Source organism: Halichoerus grypus, chromosome 12, assembly GCF_964656455.1.
Source record: "Halichoerus grypus chromosome 12, mHalGry1.hap1.1, whole genome shotgun sequence".
NCBI lineage: Eukaryota > Metazoa > Chordata > Mammalia > Carnivora > Phocidae > Halichoerus > Halichoerus grypus.
In genome coordinates, this window is record NC_135723.1 from 26,709,336 (window position 1) to 26,730,530 (window position 21,195).

A 21,195-nucleotide genomic window follows, 5' to 3' on the forward strand; every position below is an offset into this window, starting at 1 on the left:
TAACAAAATCAATGACCCTGATGAGAATCAGGAAGTAAGCTTACAAATGCTGCCTCCTTAACTTTCCTTAGGCTAATTCTCATTAAAAATTATTCCCATGATGATTTTGAGGCCGGATTTACATAAGAAAGGAGGAGTGAGATTTGAGATAAATTTGTTGATAATTCAGAAAAGAATTTCTATCTAGACATATAGCATGCAAGGAAGAGGTTGAGGAAGAATTATTTACATAATTCTAGCAAAATTTCCCCCCAAATGAGAGTAATGCCAATTGTGGAAAGAAGTGAACAGAAGCAGTATCCAGTCATATATATCAATTAAGTCAAATTAAGCTTTGTGAGCTAAATCTGAAGAAAGAAATTAATTTGTTCATCCCTTGTTGGTGAATCTGTTAAATGAATACACATTCTAAGCCTAAAAGCTAAATGGAAGCCCTACATATTTTTAAGTGCTCAAAACAAATATTGGTTTCAGAAACACTTACCGAGAAGGGAAACATTGTCTTGCAGTAAGAATCCAACTTTCCTTTATCAATGATCCTCCACAGATATGTTTATTTCTATGAGAAAGAGGAAAGAGAAACAACATCTGTGTGGAAAGGGTGCCTGCCAATTAATGCAAAACCTATGGCTCCATTTGTTAAAAAATAAATCATTTGAGGGGAAAATACAGAAATTAACTAGAATAAAATGAGTAATCCTTTGGAAAGATATTTGATGATTGTAGCACTAGCATTTTTTTCATAATGTGATTACAATTTTAGGAAAATAACTTTATTTTTGTATAAGGAGCCCTGTCACTACACACCAACATCCATTGCCAACATACATGTTCACGTGTGTGTGTCTTTATCCTTGGGAGAGCAAGTATGTACTACAAAAATAGAATTTTAAAATAAACAAAAAAACCCCACAAAAGAACAACAAAAACAACGTAGACCTCTTTAAATTCAGTGTCTGATTGTAAAAATGCAAATTTGAGTTTTTACCTAAACCGTGAAAACTATCTGATGGTAGTAATATATATTTGTACACTATTCCCTTCTTTCATTACCATTATTTCTTTTTGATACATTAGAACATCGCTGAGTTTGAGTAAATTTGTTCAGCTTAAAACAAGCAATAGAACATTTCACTTATAAAATGAAAACAATTTTGTAAGACATCATCTAGGAAATTATAAAATATTTGTAGAGAATAAAAAACACTAGTACATTTATTTGATGATATCCTAAATCTGTAGATGCATTATTTTTTTGGCAGAGAAATGGAAAAAGCACAACTTTTCACAATTTACATTTCCAAAGAATACAGATGTTCAGTGCTTCAGAGGGTAATAGAAGAAGGTTCCCAGACTAAGACCACAATTATTTATGGCCTGTACCACAGAGGAAGATGAGAGTATATATTGAGTTTTAATTTCTGTTCCTCTCAGTATGTGTTTTGGAAGAATAACTCAACAGCTGTTTTTACTGAGGACTTGGATTTAAAAGAAAAATATATTTATCTAAAAGTTTATACTACTCTAATCTGATGAAAAAGAGTTTCACCTGCTCCTCTAAGGATGGAGACTTCCAAAGGAGTATTCTTATACATTCTCCCATGGGTAATAATAAATTTAGAAGTATATGCCCCTTTTTTTCCCTGGAGTTATGAGATTTGCAAAGAATCACTAATTCATTCGGATATGTGGATTCCTGAAACATTTTCTTTCATAAAGAAAATGAATCACTCTTCCCCCAAAATTGGCAGCCTTTATTAAATCTTTTATATTTCATAATTGGCTGTAATATTCTGGTGAGTTTCACAACTCTGTTTCAGTACTACACATCTAGGACAGCTACACTAATTTGTAACATAAATATTTGTAAATTTTGATGGGTTACTCCTTGCAAGAAGGATATATTAAAAGAACTTTAGGCCATCTTCTACTTGGTATCTGAAGTTTTATGTATATTTATATCAAAGGATATAAACTCCATGCTTCCTAACAAATTGGCTTATTCATAAAAGAACTTTGGTTTCAAGTTGTGTTTATTCTATTTTAATGTCACTGTGATTTAACTGTAGCAAAAGATGTACTTTCTTCCTCTACTCTAGGAAGTTAGAGGTAAAGGAACAAAAAGGGTCTCCAAAAAGAGGAGATATTCGAGTTAGTATTCGAAGAATGAGAAGGATTTTCCAGGCTCAGAATATGGAGGAAGAAGCTACAACATTTAGTGGGAACAAGAGCTTAAACATTTGGAAGGAGAAACATGGGGTGTCTTAAAAACAAGGGAAGATGTGGCTAGAATTCAGGTGCATTTTGGGGTAGGTTGTATGATGAGGTTCCAATAGAGACAGATACAAAGATACTTTAACATTCTGATTACCATATGACATAATATATGTAGTACATAGGAAGTTGTAAGATCAGATTTTAAGTTAACTCCTATTTTCAATATTTAACTCTTCCAACATAATTACTAATCTTAGTTTTTTATGAGTATATTGTGCACAATGATTTTACTGAGAACATATCTTTGATCCTTAAGAGCATTTAAAAATAGACATGTCAAGAATTTTTTTTATCCATACTGAATAGTATAATAGCAAGGCTAGTCAACTATCAATATAATTTGTTAATCTTTTTTTAAATGATAAAATATTCTAGAACTTATAATTATTGTTATTTTCATTAGAATTACAATGACAAAATTTAGAAATTAAAAGCAGATGTAAAGTTTCTGATATGATTATGCATAGGCATGTTAAAAAATAAAGTCATAATATCCTAGATTAGGAAAATAATTACATGTGTGTTACAACTACTACAGTGATATCAAGGTATAAGTAGGTTCTCTGTGTAGTTGTGTTTTCTCAATCACTCTGAAGCGTCACTTGTAATCAGAGACAGTGCCAACACCTGTGGGACCTCCATGACCATTTAAAAAGGCACTATCTCTGAAGGCACAAATTGTAAAATACAGGGCTGTTTGGCAAGGAGAATATGGTCAGTCTCCTCTTGTGTCCCGCTCAAATGGGGGCCTGTGTGGATGGCACAACCATCCTGTTGGGAATATGACTTTTGCAAATAATTCAGATACATTCTATTTGTGTCTATTAATAATTACCTGTATTTCAAACTAACCATCCATCCTACATTAGTTCGCGTTGGAATTCCATTTACAACTCGTAATTGTTTTGTTTTGGCACAAGATATTACAGGATCTAAAAAGAGGACCAAAGATAAATAACACTTTGACAAAACATTTTGAAATAATCAATGCCTCTCAGTTTTCTTAAAACAATGATAATTAAAGAATTGTAAATGTAATGTAAAATGTAACTACTGTAATTTTGTCAGAAAAACATTTGGGGGGAAAGAAGGTAAGTATTAAGACTGGAGTGTCAAATCAGGTCTAAAATGTTTGCTGTACTCATCTAAGGAGACAAGTAACATAGAAAAATGAATCAACTCAAGGTATTTCAATATAAAATGAAACAATGTTATTTATAGTAGTTATTTCTAAATGTCAATGGAAATCAATAACCTCAATTAAAAAAAACTATGTTTTTTATTATGTCTGAATTTTTATGATAAGAATATAGAGCCATTTTTAAACAGATTACCAACATTGTATTTATTGAAATTGTATCCAGATGACATAATTGTTATATCCAAATCATTATATCCAAATGACACAATACCAAATTCTTTGGAGTCAACTTTTTCCTGACTCTTCTCCGTATGCCTGCCTTATCCTTTCTTTTTTTTTTAATTTTATTTTATTATGTTACGTTAATCACCATACATTACATCACTAGTGTTTTTAACTTCCCTTTTTTTATTTATTTTTTTAATTTTATTATGTTAATCACCATACATTACATCATTAGTTTTTGATGTAGTGTTCAATGATTCATTGTTTGCATATAACACCCAGTACTCCATTCAATACGTGCCCTCTTTAATACCCATCACTGGGCTAACCCATACCCCCACCTCCCTCCCCTCTAGAACCCTCGGTTTGTTTCTCGGAGCCCATAGTCTTTCATGGTTCGTCTCCCCCTCCGATTTCCCACCCTTCATTTTTCCCTTCCTACTATCTTCTTTCTTTTCTTTTTTTTAACACATAATGTATTCTTTGTTTCAGAGTTACAGGTCTGTGATTCATCAGTTTTACACAATTCACAGCGCTCACCATAGCACATACCCTCCCCAATGTCTATCACCCAGCCACCCAATCCCTCCCACCCCCCACCACTCCTGCCTTATCCTTTCTACTCCTGTGCATGGTCTAAAATTTCCATTTGCTTCTTCAGCCTGGGACACAGCAGGTGGTCTCTTAAGTCAAAACACTTGAGTATCTTCCTTCAGCCCAAGGAGTATGTGAAAATCAAAAACAAGCAGCTCCAAAAAGATTTTCTTAAATTGAGGATTCACTGAACTTCTCAGTTTGTATCATCTTTTACTTAGTGGATCATTTAAAGAGCCTTAAAGATAAAGCAGGATAGACACACTGCATAACTTTCAGACCTTCTGATTTTATTCTTTCTAACTTTGGCATCCTGATTTAACTTAAAGGATGGTGAATATCCATTACATACATTTTGCCCAAAATTACAAACAAGGTAAATGCTCTTTTCAAAGTTAAATATAACATCTTGTATTTTCTGAGAATTGAATTTTGATATTCAGTATGTAGCTGCCTTTGTAACCTCTTTTACACATGCACATAGAAAAAAATTAATAAAAACAAAAATTAACTTATTTTTATGATAGAAGTTAATATAGTGATATTTTTCCATGAAGAAAATGATGACATCATTTCTGACATGTAGAGAGTCAAATATATATTTTAAAAGATTACTTACGGTCTAAATTGACTATTGTAGGTGTGGTATCACCTTCACCTGTAAAAATAATATATATATTATTTTTACACAATTCATACATACATATTTCTGTTATGTAGAACCAAAGCTATATATTGAAATGCAAATGCCCATGAATTGGATAACTCACTAAAATTCGTGACATTTTATTTAAAGATAAAACGTAATAGTATGCTTTTAGTAATTACATATCACTCTTACTGGGCAGTAATGAAGGTACATGCCTCCTAGTAGTGGATAAAGTGAGGAAAGCCCTATTTTATGACTCTGGAGGCTCCCAGGTGTGTGATTTGATGAGTGTGTTGGCAGTTTGGACTACACTGCTGACCTCAAGAAGCTGTATCATTCTGCCAAGATGCCTAACATGGCAATGAACAATCCATTGAATAGCACTAATGCTTATTATAGTTTGCTTGGGCCATTCGTATAGATAGACTGTTTTTCACTCTAATTTGGGTGCTTTGTATTTTTTCTGAAAATCACTTTTACTTTTTAACATGGTTGAGGATAACTGAAACATCACATGTTTCAGAAAACTCTTCAAGAATTCTAGTAGATAGAAATCAATGTCACTAAGGAAAAAGAGGGATAACAAAATATAATTATGTTTTGTTAGAATATTTCAAATATTGTTTTTTTCCATACTGTCATTAAAAAAAAGTATAGAAAAAAGAAAACTGGGAACTGCTAGTTAATTCTAACTAAAACCTCATAACTTACACTTTTCATAACTTCCCTACTGGGGTTTAATGGCTGCAAAGAGAAAAGCTTGGAAGATGCTAGGATTTAAAAATACTTAGGCAATAATGAATGAGGCATAGGACATTTCCTGGAGTTTAATGTCTGACTATTCAGAATTGATGGCATAGAGTTTAGTCAGGCACTGTTTAGACCCAGGTGGTTGTTAATCCCTGGAAATGCGCTGAGCTCAAATAAACTGGCAACAAAACAATAATGGCATATGGATTCCTTTGTAATACATGCAAATTTGATTGTTTTTTATGGAGGACCTCATGAGAATTAATATATGCTAAAGGGTTTTTATTTATGTTCATTTTCCAGATCTAGATATTTTAAATGAATAAGGGTAAAGGCAAACATATAAATTTCATTATTTCCCTTTCCCTTTAGCTTAGCCTGGGGGAGGGTTTTGTTTTAGAGTCAGCTGAGGTCAGTGTTTTAACTCATAGTACAAATTAGGATTGAGGCCAACTGTGGTCATTAAAACATCAAGGATATTGGTTTTTCCACTGAAATCAATTACTTGAAAATTCTAAAATTAAAAACTAGGTATTTATTCCTTCTGGTATTGTGATGAAAAAGACTAGACCTCTCTATCCTTAATTGTATTTCAAGTTTTCAATTTCTAAACATCAAGTTAATAGGTCAACAAAATAGTTCATTATTGTAATTTACTGCAGTATTTAAATTTAAAAAATATAGATACTGTTTATTTGGGACTTTGATAATTTATAGTTATTTTATACTTATTTTTCCTTTAAACCAATATTTCTCAAACTTTAGAATAAGCTGAAATATCACTTAAAATCAGATTTCTAGAGATTCTGACTTGGTGGCTAGATTATGAGTTTTTAAAAAGCATTCTAGTTTCTTCTGTTGCACACTTTGAGCCCAACTTGGAGAAACTGCACTCTAGGACTTGACCATTTTACCATCAAATGCTATTCTTACTTCTTTTTGTTCCACCACAGTACTAAAATCTGAAATTTATATATGATACAAATCTTCAGTATTGATTCAACTTAAATTTGAAGGGAAACATGTCAATAATAAAAGTTTTACCTATGGAATAGTAGGTAAATATGTGTGTGGGGGGGTGTTTATATGGCCTCAGAACCAAATATGAGTTCTTACTGAAAAAACTTTCTTTAATGTATTCTTTTTTTTTTAATTTTTTTTATTGTTATGTTAATCCCCATACATTACATCATTAGTTTTAGATATAGTGTTCCATGATTCATTGTTTGTGCATAACACCCAGTGCTCCATGCAGAACGTGCCCTCCTCAATACCCATCACCAGGCTAACCCATCCTCCCACCCCCCTCCCCTCTAGAACCCTCAGTTTGTTTTTCAGAGTCCATCGTCTCTCATGGTTCTTCTCCCCCTTCTTTAATGTATTCTTAAAGTTTCAACCAAATTCAAAACCTTATGGACATCACATATTTCTCCAGGCAGATATCTATGTTCCCATTTTCATTATGTAATTTAATATGAATATATATTTGTTAAATTATTATAGTTACATAAATGTCTCTACACTGAGAACTAACCGAAAGAAAAAAAATATTGTTTACATTGCTGTATACTTAGCATGTTCTAATATAGGGCTTTGCACACAATAGCAACTCAATTTAAAATTATTAATAAATGAATAAACAATACAAACTGAGATAGAAGTTAAGTTGTCCAAGGCACTTACAGTGAGAGAACTGAAATTCTTAACCTGGAAGTTGGAGTTGAAGCTCTTAACCACTACACTCTAAATACTTAATACTGAAGATTTTTCTAAGATCTACAAAGTATGTATGTGTAGAGATTAATATATAGGCACTTCTATAATTTTATTTTTACATATCTGATAATTTTAAAATGTGTGCTAATACTCTGTAAGCATTTTTTAAAAAGAAATAAAAACTTTTGTATGATTTGTAATACAAATGTACAGTGTGAAAATGATTTATACAGTCTCTGCAGTTAAGTAAATAAGAACTCAAATCCTCTAAAGATAAATTTTATTAGCCTTTCACCAGCAGGAAAATGTAAATAAATCCTGGCTATAAATATTAGTTCGAAAAATGACAGTATAAAAATATTTATTGATATTAATGTTCCGAATATATTGAAATAAAAATGAGTTATCTGCAATAGCATTTAATCAAATACTAGCGACACTCTGAAGTCTTCCAATAGCACATTACTAACTTTTAGTTTTAAAATGTTAGTTGAAAATATGTTTAGAAAACATTTAAATTATTAGAGTCCTTTGTCAGGTTTATAAACCAAATCACAGTTCCCTGAGAGTCTACAGGAGCATTTTACTCTTAACTGTGTCTACGTGTAGTAGAACTGTCTTAGAAGCCTGACTTCTTTCCTTCTTCCTAGACCATTGGATATTTTATTAGCCTCCATTATTCTTAATCATAGAGACTTCACAAAAAGGTACCATCAGGTAAAGCTAATATTTATAAAAAATAATCCTTAATCATTAAAAAGATGTATGTCCCAGAGAGGTAGATTTCTTTGCTTTGTAGTGTTAAAACTAGAAAGACATCTTCTAAAGAGGAACATTTTCAGGACCCAGGCAGACCCTAATATGAGAAAAATAGAAAATTAGGAACACCCGAATTAATTTGAAAGGCTATGATTACAGCTGATGAAATAAAATATAATGATATGATATGCTATTTCTTTGCAAACCTATAAGGTGTTTATTTACCATTATGGATAATTTATTTCCTAAAAATAGGTTGGGAAGTTCCAAGTCTTAATTATAGCCATACTAGATGAAAATCATATTTAAGAAGTTTGCCTTTTTATGCTAACATTTCATGAAACATGACTAGCGTTTCCATTTAAGGCAAGAAATTATCTCTTTAATTTGCCATAAAAATTATGTGTTTGTATTTCATGTTTTAAAGCAAACATCATTTCTTCAATCTAATCTTTTTAAAATGGGTACTTTTGTTCAAGGTACTTGCTACTAGCTTTTCTCACATAAAAAACTTTCTTTTTTGATTTTATTGAGTTTTTACAATTTTAACCCCAGTATAGTTAACATACAGTGTTATATTAGTTTCAGGTGTACAATACAGTGATTCAACAGTTGTATACATTACTCAGTGCTCATCAAGATAAGTGTACTCTTTAATCCCCGTCACCTATTTCACTCATCCTCCCCACCCACCAGGAGAAACATTCTTAAAATAGACTCTTACTGAACTTATACAAATATGTCCTTTTTAAACAGGAGATAGCTTAATATAATGTTTAAAGATGTTTGTTATAAACACAGAGCTATAAGATAGGTAGTCTAGTAAAATAGTCTTTTGCTACTGACTCAGCTTTATAATAAGCCTTTTTCACTCAATAGTATATGGAGGATATACTTCCATCTCAATATATATTATTCAATGGTACTCAGTGGGGATAACTTTGTTCCCCAGGGGACTTTTGGCAATGTCTAGAGATAGTTTTTGGTTCTTATGACTGGAGGAAGGGGTGGTTTTATTGACATATAGTGGGTAGAGGCGAGGAACACCACCAAACATTTTATAGGGCACAGGACAGCTTCCTACACCAGAGATTTATGCAGTACAAAATGTCAGTAGTGCCGAAGTTGAAAAGTCCTGACACATTTCTCCAAACTGATTTTCAGACAAGCTTTCCAATTCATAACGTAGCACAGTATTGAAAGACTCTGACTACCCGGACCTTCACTAATATTGACATTAACAATTACTTTTTATTTGCCAACCTGATTGGTGGAAATGATCTTACGCTTATACAATTTGATTTTTTCTTACTATTAAGCTTTAATGTATTTATTTATTTATTATACTTACTCTTGAAGATTCATTTTCTTCACTTTTCTCCTAAATTATCTCATTTTTTCTTATTAATATATAGGAGCTCTTTTATATGTGGTATAGCAGACATATATATTTTACATATATCTTTTACTTTACATACTGATACTCTTTTGAAAATCATCTTTAAAAGAAATCATCTTTGACTCAGAGATGTGGATGGAATACTCTAAGCTTTTTAGTCTTTGGCTAATGCACTGAGAAGAAGTGAAAGCAACACCATCTCAGGTCTGTCCATGTGTCTGTTACTGGGCAGGGGCTTTGTTAGAGCTCTGCTATATTCACAGCTTGAACAGTTAGTATTGGGAGGGGGGTCTTTTCTGGTGTAGTCATATTACAATAATGGCCATTTATTGCTTCTGGATTTCAAATGAGGATCTTCTGAGGAGGAAAATCTTTAAAAGGTCAGCAGAATGTCTCCTTGTCTACAGGAGAGATGAAGAAAGGGGTGTGTGTGTGTTGCTGTCTGGAATGCATCCCTACTTTAGGATTGACTCCAACCCTCCTATATTTCCACCTCTGATTGAGGTATCAATTTAAAGGATATTCAGCGTATTTAAAATATTTCACCTGAAGAAGATCATTAAAAGTACTTACAACGAGAAATAGGACAATAATCCCATGGAATGAGAGGATTTCCCGTGTAACACCAGGGACCATGGGCATCATCATCAGGATTCCGGCAGTAATTCTTATTCAGCTTACTAGCATCTGGCTCCCAGAAGATATGCCTGCATAAACAACAAACTCTAAACATCACAAGATGCTCATTTCCTCCAACAGAAACAAACTGTCACCAAGAAGAAAAAATCCTAACATGTAATTTTCATTATAGATATAGTGCAAGCTTCTATTTGGTGTGAATTTTAGTTACTTTCTTTTAGACTTATTTTGTTGCTGTTCTTGCAGTTTGGAAACATGTTCTCTACTCAGGATTATGGAATAGGACTACATAATTAGCATAGATAAAATGATGAAAAATTTTGTGACTTTGCTTCTCTTTAATAATTACAGTGGCAAGGTGACCACCAACACCCCTATGCATAGAAATGGAGAAACTGCCAGAAAAAGAGCAGATGACAAAGAAGATCAAGGTTATAAAATACATAGAAAATGCAAGCTATTGCAAAAGTATTTTTCATGTTTCAGAAACATAAAAAGCATCGCTAGCAACATCATTATGACAAAGGACAGAAAGATACTCTGAAAAATTAATAATAGTGTGCTAATGAAATAATTAAAATCTAAACTTTCAGTGATTATATACTTACAGTATATGAGTTTTTGAAAGATAACTGAGTAACACTTTCTCATTTTACATCTTAACTAAGTTTATTACAAAAGAAAAGCAAAAATACTCTGTCATTTTATTAGACCATGCCCAGTCATAAAGCATCAGTATTTATATTTATTTTGATAAGATTAATAAAGCCAAATTCCAAATGGCCATCCTGACCAAGTCATGAAAACTATACAAGTAATTGAATTTGTTTTGGATTATTAATTACTACCATGTTTGAATATAACTAATGGGTCATTTAAAAACTGGAAAGAGCTTGGCCAGGTAAGGTTGAACTATCTTTCCAAACTCAGGTTCATTTTCTGGACCAATAATAACAGTAAACACAAATAGTACTTACTATGTGCCAGATTCTATTTTATGTGATTTACATATATAACCTTAGACCAACCTAATGAGACTGGCTCTAAGATTATTCTATTTTATATTTGACGAAATAGAAATCCACAGAAAACAATTTTTCTGAGGTCACATGCCTTATAAGCAGCAGAGCAGAGGTTTGAACAAATGGCTCTTTCCAGAGTCAATGTTCAAAACCACCATTCTGTACTATGTCCTTACCCAACTGCAGCTTATTCTTAAACCAAAATGGTACCATGAAACTTTACCATTCATCAATTTACACAAATTGTTTTCAAATGACTTTTAACTATTTCCTAATGTCCAACCCAAACTCAGTGAATTAAGGGTTATAACCATGAGTTCCCTAAATAAATATGTCATATATTTCCAGTGATATGTTGGTAATGTTTAAAAGGGCACTCTGAGATGTGTAGGAAGTCTTTATTTGTTATCCTTGCCAATTTCTAAGGTGTAAATTCTTCTGCCATAAAAAATATCAACTTTCCAATGTCCAAATCTTCAGAGATTTCTGAAGGCCGGATTGGTACAATTGTGTCTCACAAGTCCATAAGAGCTAGATCCACCAAATAGCAGTGTTGAAATTAGCATTTAATCTTAATCGTGCTAATTCTCACTTAAAATTCTGTAATGAATCTTAATGCTTAGGAAAAAATCCAAAGTTCTAAACACAGCTTACAAGGCCCTATATGGTCTTGCTACTGGAGAATTCCTTTTCTGTGGACATTAACCAAATTACACTATCAACCTTAACCAAAATTATTTCTGATTTTCAAACACTTCAGTCTGTGGGCTTTGGGACAAGCTATTCTTTCTGCCTGATGTACTCTCTTCCTACACTTCCTTTGACCAGCTTCTACTTAACATATATCCTCCAATTAATTTCCCTTTCTCTAGGAAGACTTCCTGACCATCTAAATCTGGATACTTCTTTGCACTCTCATAGCATAAAATATGCTATTTTTCATGATTTTTATAATATGGTATTGGCATTTGCTGTTGGCTGGCATTCTAGAGTGTGAGATCCATGAGGTTAGAATTCTGCTTATCTTTGAAATCCTAGAGCTGCAGTTTCCAATACAGTAGCTACTAGCCACCACATGTGGCTACTGAAGAATTGGTATGTGGCTAGCCCAAATAGGTGCTCTAATTCAAGCAGATCTTGAAGCTTTAATATGAAAAAATGTAAAAGATCTCATTAACAATTTTTTATATTGAATACATATTGAAATGAAAAGGCTTTAGATACATTGGATTAATAAGAAATATTATTTAAAATAGTCTTGCCTGTTTATCTTTACTTCTTTAAATGTGTCTATTAGGAAACAAAAGTACACATGCAACTTACATATGTGAAATGCATATTTATGTTGGAGAGCACTGCTTTAGAACTCTCATTATTTGTTTGTGAAGTAAATTAATTGAAACCATATCATCCACTAGTGAGTGCATTTTGGAAGAGAATTAAAGTAGGACTAGAGGCAAAATAACTCAATCTCTCAGAGCCCTTAAATTCTTTTTTTTTTTTTTAAGATTTTATTTATTTATTTGACAGAGAGAGAGAGAGAGAGAGACAGTGAGAGAGGGAACACAAGCAGGGGGAGTGGGAGAGGGAGAACCAGGCTTCCCACGGAGCAGGGAGCCCGATGCGGGGCTCGATCCCAGGACCCTGGGACCATGACCCGAGCCGAAGGCAGATGCTTAACGACTGAGCCACCCAGGTGCCCCTAAATTCTTACTCACACATACAGAAATATCTTCCACATAGATTGTGATGGCCAAATAAGGTAATAACTCATGGAAAGCAACCATGGCATAAGTACTTGATCAAATGATACTAACACTTTTCCTTCTATTCTACTGCATATGCTATTCTGGGATTTTGGTAAAAATCAGTTTTATGTCACAAGTATGTCTCAGACTTCTTTAGTAATTTAAAACATACTAGCACTATTGCTAGGGTGGAATGACAGACAGTGGCAGACATATTTTTCTGTGAATATGTCCAGTGTCAAAATCTCTAATTCTCTGAAATATATAGGTTTTTTTCAATTACATATTATACATTCCTTTAGTTGTAGAAAAATTTAATGTGTCAAAATAAAGCTATACCAGGAAACCTGTTTCTATAAGTTTTTAATAGTTAAGTGGATATTTAAGGTATGTATGTACATGAAAATGGTAACTTACTGATTTTTCATGAACTGATGCTAACAATTAATAATTATAATGAGAACACAATCATATAATGCACTATTTGAAACACTAGATTTGCCACTTAATTATGCACTGTCTTATCAAGTTATACAGTTGTTTTCTCAATATGACCATATCATCCTTGAAGGTGAAGCCAAAATGTATGCCCATTTTTTTATTAATGTCTCCCATGGGCACCTATCACAGAACAGAACACATAGTAAATATTCAATAAAAATGTGCTAGATTGAATTGCTTATTTAAAAGTTTGGGGGCTCCTGGGTGGCTCAGTCTGTTAAGCAGCTGACTCTTGATTTGGGCTCAGGTCATGATCTCCAGGTCAGGCTCCCAGTGGGGAGTCTGCTTTAGGATTTTCTCTCTCCCTCTGACCCTCCCCCCTCCCCGCTTGCTCTCTCTCTCTCTCTCCTTCATATATAAATAAATCTTTAAAAAGAAAAAAGGTTGTTACATGAAGGGAATACACTAAATTGAGTTGCACAGAATAATAAATCTAATGTTTTTATTAGCTTACTATAATACATAAGAATAGAAATAGCGGTGTGCATATCTGAATATAATATCTGCTATTATCACTACATATTATGTATTGAAAGAAAGATATTTACACACCTGTGCAAGTCTTCCATGTTCTTCTCCCACATGGAACATGTTAGCCCAGATCGGGTTTTGGATAAACTGCCCATATAATTTTTGCCATTCCCACGATAACAATCTAAACATAAAATATATGAACGAGGACTAATGAATACAGGGAAGTATAGAACAAAAACATTTTTACAAGCATGCAAATTCATGAAAGTCAACGTAAAAGTTGACAACACACTCTGTACAAATCAAAGATACTCAAATATTTCAAGTTAAAGTATCTTTATTTTCAGCCAAATTTCTTCTTCCTTAAAATAGGGTTTATGTGTCTCATTACAAATTGAAAAAAAAAATCAAAAAAAAAAGTTACATGAGTGGCCCTTAGGGATACCAAAGAAATGAGAATTTTTAGAATGACATATATATTTCCCAGCATTTTCTTCGGAAAAAGTAAGCTCCACAGAAAAGTCACAAGAATGATATAATGAATACTCATATACTCGTCACATTTGTTGTGTTCTGATTTTCATCTTTCACGAGACTAACATTCTGAGTCACCCAAGCCAGCTGTTTTGCAAATGCTCTTTAATTCCACTTTGTCTGATTATTTTCTCATGATTAAAAGCAAGCTAAAGACGGGATTACGACATAGATGGTATTTTGTCCTTTTCAGAGCATTTTCTCTTGTAACATATGATGTCAGTTTGTTCCATTATCGGTGGTGAGTTTGATAACTTGGTTAAGTGATATGAAGGAAGATTGTTGGGGCCCTAAGACTAAGTATCTTATTTCCAAATAAATTTTCAGGAAATGGCTTAAGCATACTTTGATTACCTTTGCATGAATTAGTCATTACTAGGCTGGTTTTAAAATAGTTGTTCTTCGATTTCCTACATTTCTTTATTTATTATCATTTTTTTCTTCTCCCCTACTCCTCCCATGTAAGTATTCTGTTACTAGCACTGGTCCCGCCGCTGCCACGGCTACTCCTACTAGTAATACTATTGTCTGTAGGAGAAGTGGGGCTCTGCACACTCTTCTGTCCTCTTTTTACTCAGCATTATATATAATCTACTCCTGTTGCTCATTTTGATACTCAAAATTGTTCCAAAGTTAGCTGATGGAAGCCACTTTAAACTGGCTTCTATGCCTTTTACTGTGTCCCATATGGTTTTATTTTTCATTTTTCTTCCCCAGATGAGTAATCTGTGTTTTACTAAACATTGATAGGAGGGTCCATATTCCTAATTTTAAAATATCATAAAAAAGAAGTCAACTTCTTCCAAACATGTGAGCTGCAGTTCTACATTTGAAAAGAAACACTATTCCATATTTTAAAATAATAACACATATTTTAAAAGTGATGATCCATTAAACATTCCTGATTTTTATATGACTGAGAACTGTAGACTTGTAAAATGTTATTTACAAATATACATCAAGATTATTTCTGTTTTCAACTTGGTCAGCCGCGCGCCTGGGTGGCTCAGTGGGTTAAGTGTCTGCCTTCGGCTCAGGTCATGATCCCAGGTCCTGGGATCGAGCCCCGCATCGGGCTCCCTGCTCCGCGGGAAGCCTGCTTCTCCCTCTCCCACTCCCCCTGCTTGTGTTCCCTCTCTCTCTGTGTCTCTCTCTGTCAGATAAATAAATAAAATCTTTAAAAAAAATTTTAAAAATGAATAAATATGCTTTGTAATCATAATAAATACGTACAAGTCCTAATAAAAATTTTAAATAAATAATTTAATAATTTGTTCAAGAATCAGTTAACATAGTGAAAAAGTATATTCAGCAGTCATGTTTTCAAATCCATGGATCACATTTCGTAATAACACTATAAGGAATTTGGGCTTAAATATAAAAACTCAAATAAGATAGGATTTGATACAGATAACATAGCAGTCATTCCAGTGCACAATAAAATTGCTTTCAGAAAGCAAAAACTTGTAAAATCCAATACTTGTACATAAACAGAATATACCAATGAAAACATTTTGCTCTGATGGTGTGTTTTTTGTTTCTATATTAGGAAAGTTTAAATCTTTAGCTGTTAGGTAGTAAATTCTTTAGATAGATTCTTACTTAAAGAAAGCAATTGTGTGATGCAGTACACTAGTGCTACTTTTTTATACATTTTTGGTTTTTTTGCATATATGTTTTCTATATTGGAGGAAGAGATCCTCCTCACCACCACTACCCTTTTATTTGAATAAAGGCTATGATATATTTTCTTTCCTTCTTAGTAAACTTTTTATTTTAGAATAGATTTAATTTATAGGAAAGTTGTAAGTTGGTACAGAGAGTTCTCATATACCACACAGTTTTCCCTACTTTTAATATCAGATTAGTATGATAGATTTGTCATAACTATTGAGCCATTCTGATGCATTATTAACTGAAGGCCATATTTTGGTCTTCATGGTCTCAGAAATATCGTTAGTTGTTAACCTAATATCCTTTTTGTATTCTAGGATTCCACATGATACCACATTATATTTAGTTGTCATATTTCCTTAGGCTCTTCTAAATGTGACAGTTTTTAGACTTTCTTATTTGATGACGTTGTCAGTTTTGAGGAAAATTGGTCAGGTATTTTTTTGAGCATTTTTTTTTTAAAGATTTATTTATTTAAGGAGGGAGGGGCAGAGGGAGAGAGAGAATCTCAAGCAGACTCCCCCAAAGAACACAGAACCTGACACAGAGCTGGATCCCACTATCCCATGACCCTGAGATCATGACCTGAGACGAAATCAAGAGTGGGATGTTTAACCAACTGAGCCACCAGGCACCCCCAGTCAAATATTTTTTTTTTTTAAAAATGTCCATCAGTTGGGTTTGTCTGATGTTTTCCTCATGATTAGATATGGGTTATAGGTTTTTGAGAGGAAGACATGAGTTTTTTAGCACTTCTTAACTTACTGGTGAAAGATATTCCAGCCTCACCTTGTTCTTTTCTTGTCCCAGGCCTCCTGGAATCATCAATTTCTCCAAGGGGCCTTTGTTTATTTTAATGATGAAAAGTAAGAAGATAAGAAATAGGTGTCAAGGGTGCTTTTGTTACATGTGAATTTAAGCATAATTTCTATGTGTTTGAAGGGAATTTATATATACATACTATTTTTTTAGAAATCTCAACGCATTTTGTTAATTACTTAAATTTTTGGTCCTTTAGTTTTTAGTTTCAGAATTTTTATATATTAAAAATATTTTCTCTTTATCTGTAATATGCATTTCAATACTTAGATCCAAATTTGTCATTAGTCTTTTTATTTAAATATGGGTTTGGGGGGCACCTGGGTGGCTCAGTTGGTTAAGCATCTGACTCTTGATTTTGGCTCAGGTCATGATCTCAGGGTCATGAGATCAAGCCGCATGTTGGGCTCTGCACTGGGCATGGACCCTACTTAAGATTCTCTGTCTCCCTCTCCCTCTGCTCCTCCCCCCACCCTGCTCCTGCTTTATCTCTCATGTTTTATTTCTCTCTCTAAAAAAGTAATAATAATTAAATAAAATAAAAATAAATGAATGCATATATATGTGTATATGTATATATATATAGTATATGGGTGTACATGACCGTTTGCCTCAGTAGGTTTGTAATGTAGTTTATAGTTTTTTTTTTCTTTTGCTTCCTCTAGATTTTGAGTGTTAATTAAAAAGCTTTTCACCATATCTAAGTTAAAAAGGGATTCTTCCAATTTTACTTCTAATATCTATATGGTTCTCTTTTTTAAATTCAGATCTCTTATACATTTGAAGTTTATTTTGGGGTATGGTATAAGGCATGGATTTAATTTTATCATTTATAATTTTATCCATTATTATACTTTAAAAGTTCATTTTTCATCCAGTGATACATAGTACTACATTTTTAATAAAATAAATCTCTGTAAGGAGTCTGTTTCTGTCCTCTGTGTTTTTTCCAATTGTCAATTTATTCATTGCACTAGAACTAAAGTCTTAATTACAAGCTCTTTATAAAATGTTTTAATATCTGATAAGGTTAATTACCTCTAATCACCCTTATTTTTCAAGATTTTACATAATATACTTACGTGTTTATTCTTCCAAGAGAACTACAGAATCAGGTTTTTTGTATCAAGACTTACGGATCTATTTCTTAATATCACATTACATTTATAAATTAACTTAAGTAGGAGTGCCTGGATGGCTCAGTCCATTAAGCGTCCAACTCTTCATTTTGGCTCAGGTCATGATCTCAGGATTTGAGATCGAGCTCCATGTCAGGCTCCATGCTAAGCATGGGACCTGCTTAAGATTCTCTCTCCTTATTCCTCTGCCCTTCCCCTGCTAGCATGCGCTCTCTCTCTCTCTCGCTCTAAAAATAAATAAATAAATAAATAGCTAAGGTAGAATTGATGTATTTATGATGTTGAGTTCTAATATCAAAAACAAGGGATGCTTTGTCCCATTAAAGTACACTTTTGTGGCTTTCAGTGGTGATTTTAAAATGTTATTATATAAATTTTGCACATTTCTTTCTAAATTTATTCCTGTTTCCATCACTTTTGTTGCTATTATAGATATTGTTTTCTCCTTAATTAAATCTACAAACTCATATATGAATGTTACTCTAGTGAATTTTTTTATTACTTGAATTCAATTTTCAAAATATATTACTATTACATAATTTGCATAAAGATCTTTTGCTTTTTTACCCAATCAATATGCTTTCTTATTTATAAGGAATAATATCTCCAATACAGTGTTAAAGAGGAATATGTTAACCTATGTTAACCTATATTTTACAATGTTAAAGAGTAAAGATAGTATATTTTCTTGTTTTCTTTTTTAACTTCCTAAGAACGTCTGTAATGTTTCCCCATCAGGTATAATGGATAAATGCTTTTGTGTATGTGGGCATGTCTATGTGTCTATATGTGTATATGTTAAAATGTGAATATATATTTTAAGGTAGTCTCTCTCTCTGTTTATATATAGATAGATATAGATATAGATATAGATATAGATATATGGATATGTGTGTATAGTGTGTGTATTCCAGAAATTCTTATTTGGGTACTTTTATGAGAAAGGAGTGAATTTTGTAACAGGAATTTCAAAATTTGTTGACGTTTATTATATGATTGTTTTTCTAAGAGGAATTATTTTAATGGGTTTCTAAAACTGAATCATTTTTGTTCTCAGACTAAACTCCATTCAATCATTATGTATTATTTTTTAAGTTGCTTTATCAGATTTTTCACTCCTTTCATTTAAAATTTTTATATTCACAAATGAGATAAGTTTACTGTTTTTTTCCTGTGTTATCTTCATCATGTTTAGGTATTAATATTATAATGTCATCACTACTGATGGAAGTTTTACTGTATTTGTTGAGCTACATAGCGATATATGCAGCATTGAGATTTAAGTGGTCTGTGAGCACATCTAGGCACATTGAGATTAAGTGGTCTGTGAGCACATCTAGGCACGGTATATTGTTGATGGAACAGTTTTCATTAATAAATTCCCATATTTCTTCTATAAGAATAGGTCTAATTCTTTGACTAATTGAATTGATCAGGGCCAACTCAATTCAGATAATTTTAATTTTCCTAGTAAATTATCCATTTCATTTTTATTTTCAAAGTTTCTTACATGAGGTTATATAAAACAGTCTTTTATGTCTTCTAATTTTCCTGTTTCAATGGTTATTTCCCCCTTGATAATTACCATTTTATATTTTCATCCTTTCTTTTTTTCTTGAGTCAACTAGCTGGTGATTATCTATTTTGTTAATTTTTTCAAAGAACCATCACTTTGCTTTATTCATTAATTCTACTGTTATTAGTTCTAGATATTACTAATACCGGCTTTATCTTGGTGGTTTTCCTTTTTATACTGCTTTCGGCTTACTTTTTTTCCCCAACTCTAAGTTTGAAATTTCATTCACTTTCTTCATTATTTATGATATTGATATAACCATTTATTTTTTTTAAGATTTTATTTATTTATTTGACAGAGAGATAGAGAGAGAGCACAAGTAGGCAGAGAGGCAGGCAGAGGGAGAGAGAAGCAGACTCTCCACTGAGCAGGGAGCCCGATGTGGGGCTCGATCCCAGGACCCTGGGATCATGACCTGAGCCGAAGGCAGACGCTTAACCGACGGAGCCACCCAGGCGCCCCTTGATATAACCATTTAAAGCTATGAATTGCATCCCGTTTACTGCTTTAAATATATATTATATAATTTAACAAGTTGTTTTAAAAACATTTTTAAAGAAAGTCTGTAATCTCACTTTTCATTTTTTAATAGAGTTGTTTAATATTCAATTGGAAGAGCATTCACATATATGCTAATTCAGATGTTGCAAGATTTAGGAAGAATGTTTCTAATTCATCAGTCTATTTGGGTTTATATGTTATATGGAGAAGGATAAGAGCAACATCGTTTCGTGTGTATGTATGTGCATGCATACATGCATATCACATATTTAGCAATGCATACCATTAGCTTAGCAGTATCACACAATGGCATAACCATTAAAATTTCACAGTTTTATGTTGGATTAGCTAACAGTGTCTCTTAAGTGGATTTCTTCATTTTTAACTTGCCCCACAGAACCTAGCACATTGTTGCATGTGTTGCATGTATCAGGTATAATATATTGTTGAAAATAATATAACATATTGTTAAAAGTAATGGAAAGGTCATTCTAAGGAAGGTTATATTCAATCCCAACTGTGCTAATTTGAGAATTTAGGCAAGTTATCTAAATTTCATAAAACTAATTTCCTCATCTATTAATTTCTAGATTTATTAGATAAACAATATCATCAGCTTAACTTGTACAATCCAAAATTCTCATACTCTGTTACCTGATTCTTTGGTAAGTGATATATATGTACATAAAAGCATCTTAATATACATAAGAAGCTTATTAAACAATTGTTCTCATTTCCCTGTATCTCAAATTATCAGTGCGTGTTTAAATGAACAATACAGGGACAAAGAAGATCCAGCTGGTACTAAACCTCCTTTAAACATCGGTTTCAACTTTATTTCCAACTGACCTTTAAAATCTGCCAAAGAACAGTGAAATTGACTGAAAAGGGACTGAACCCCTCTTCCCTCTACAACTTTTAACAGTTGCTCATGAAAAATGGCACTGCAGAAAAAGTTAAAGGATGGAAGAAGTATGTATAGAACAATAAATCTATGAAATGGAGCTTTAAATTTGGCTTGGGCTTTTTAGGATGATTTAGGACTGACCATGACCATC

The 21,195-nt window shown here is 32.7% G+C and overlaps 1 protein-coding gene across 3 annotated transcripts in view; it reads right to left on the reverse strand.

Moving 5' to 3' along the window:
• Positions 1–21,195, reverse strand: part of HGF (hepatocyte growth factor) — a 93,866-nt gene that overhangs the window by 28,749 nt on the left and 43,922 nt on the right. For all 3 annotated transcript variants that reach the window (XM_078060089.1, XM_078060088.1, XM_036111815.2), the window contains exons 11-15: positions 13,973–14,075; positions 10,084–10,217; positions 4,857–4,895; positions 3,113–3,209; positions 485–559 (exon numbers count right to left, since the gene is read on the reverse strand). In XM_078060089.1, coding sequence (XP_077916215.1) covers positions 485–559; positions 3,113–3,209; positions 4,857–4,895; positions 10,084–10,217; positions 13,973–14,075 — 448 coding nt within the window. The remainder of the gene's footprint in view (positions 1–484; positions 560–3,112; positions 3,210–4,856; positions 4,896–10,083; positions 10,218–13,972; positions 14,076–21,195) is intronic.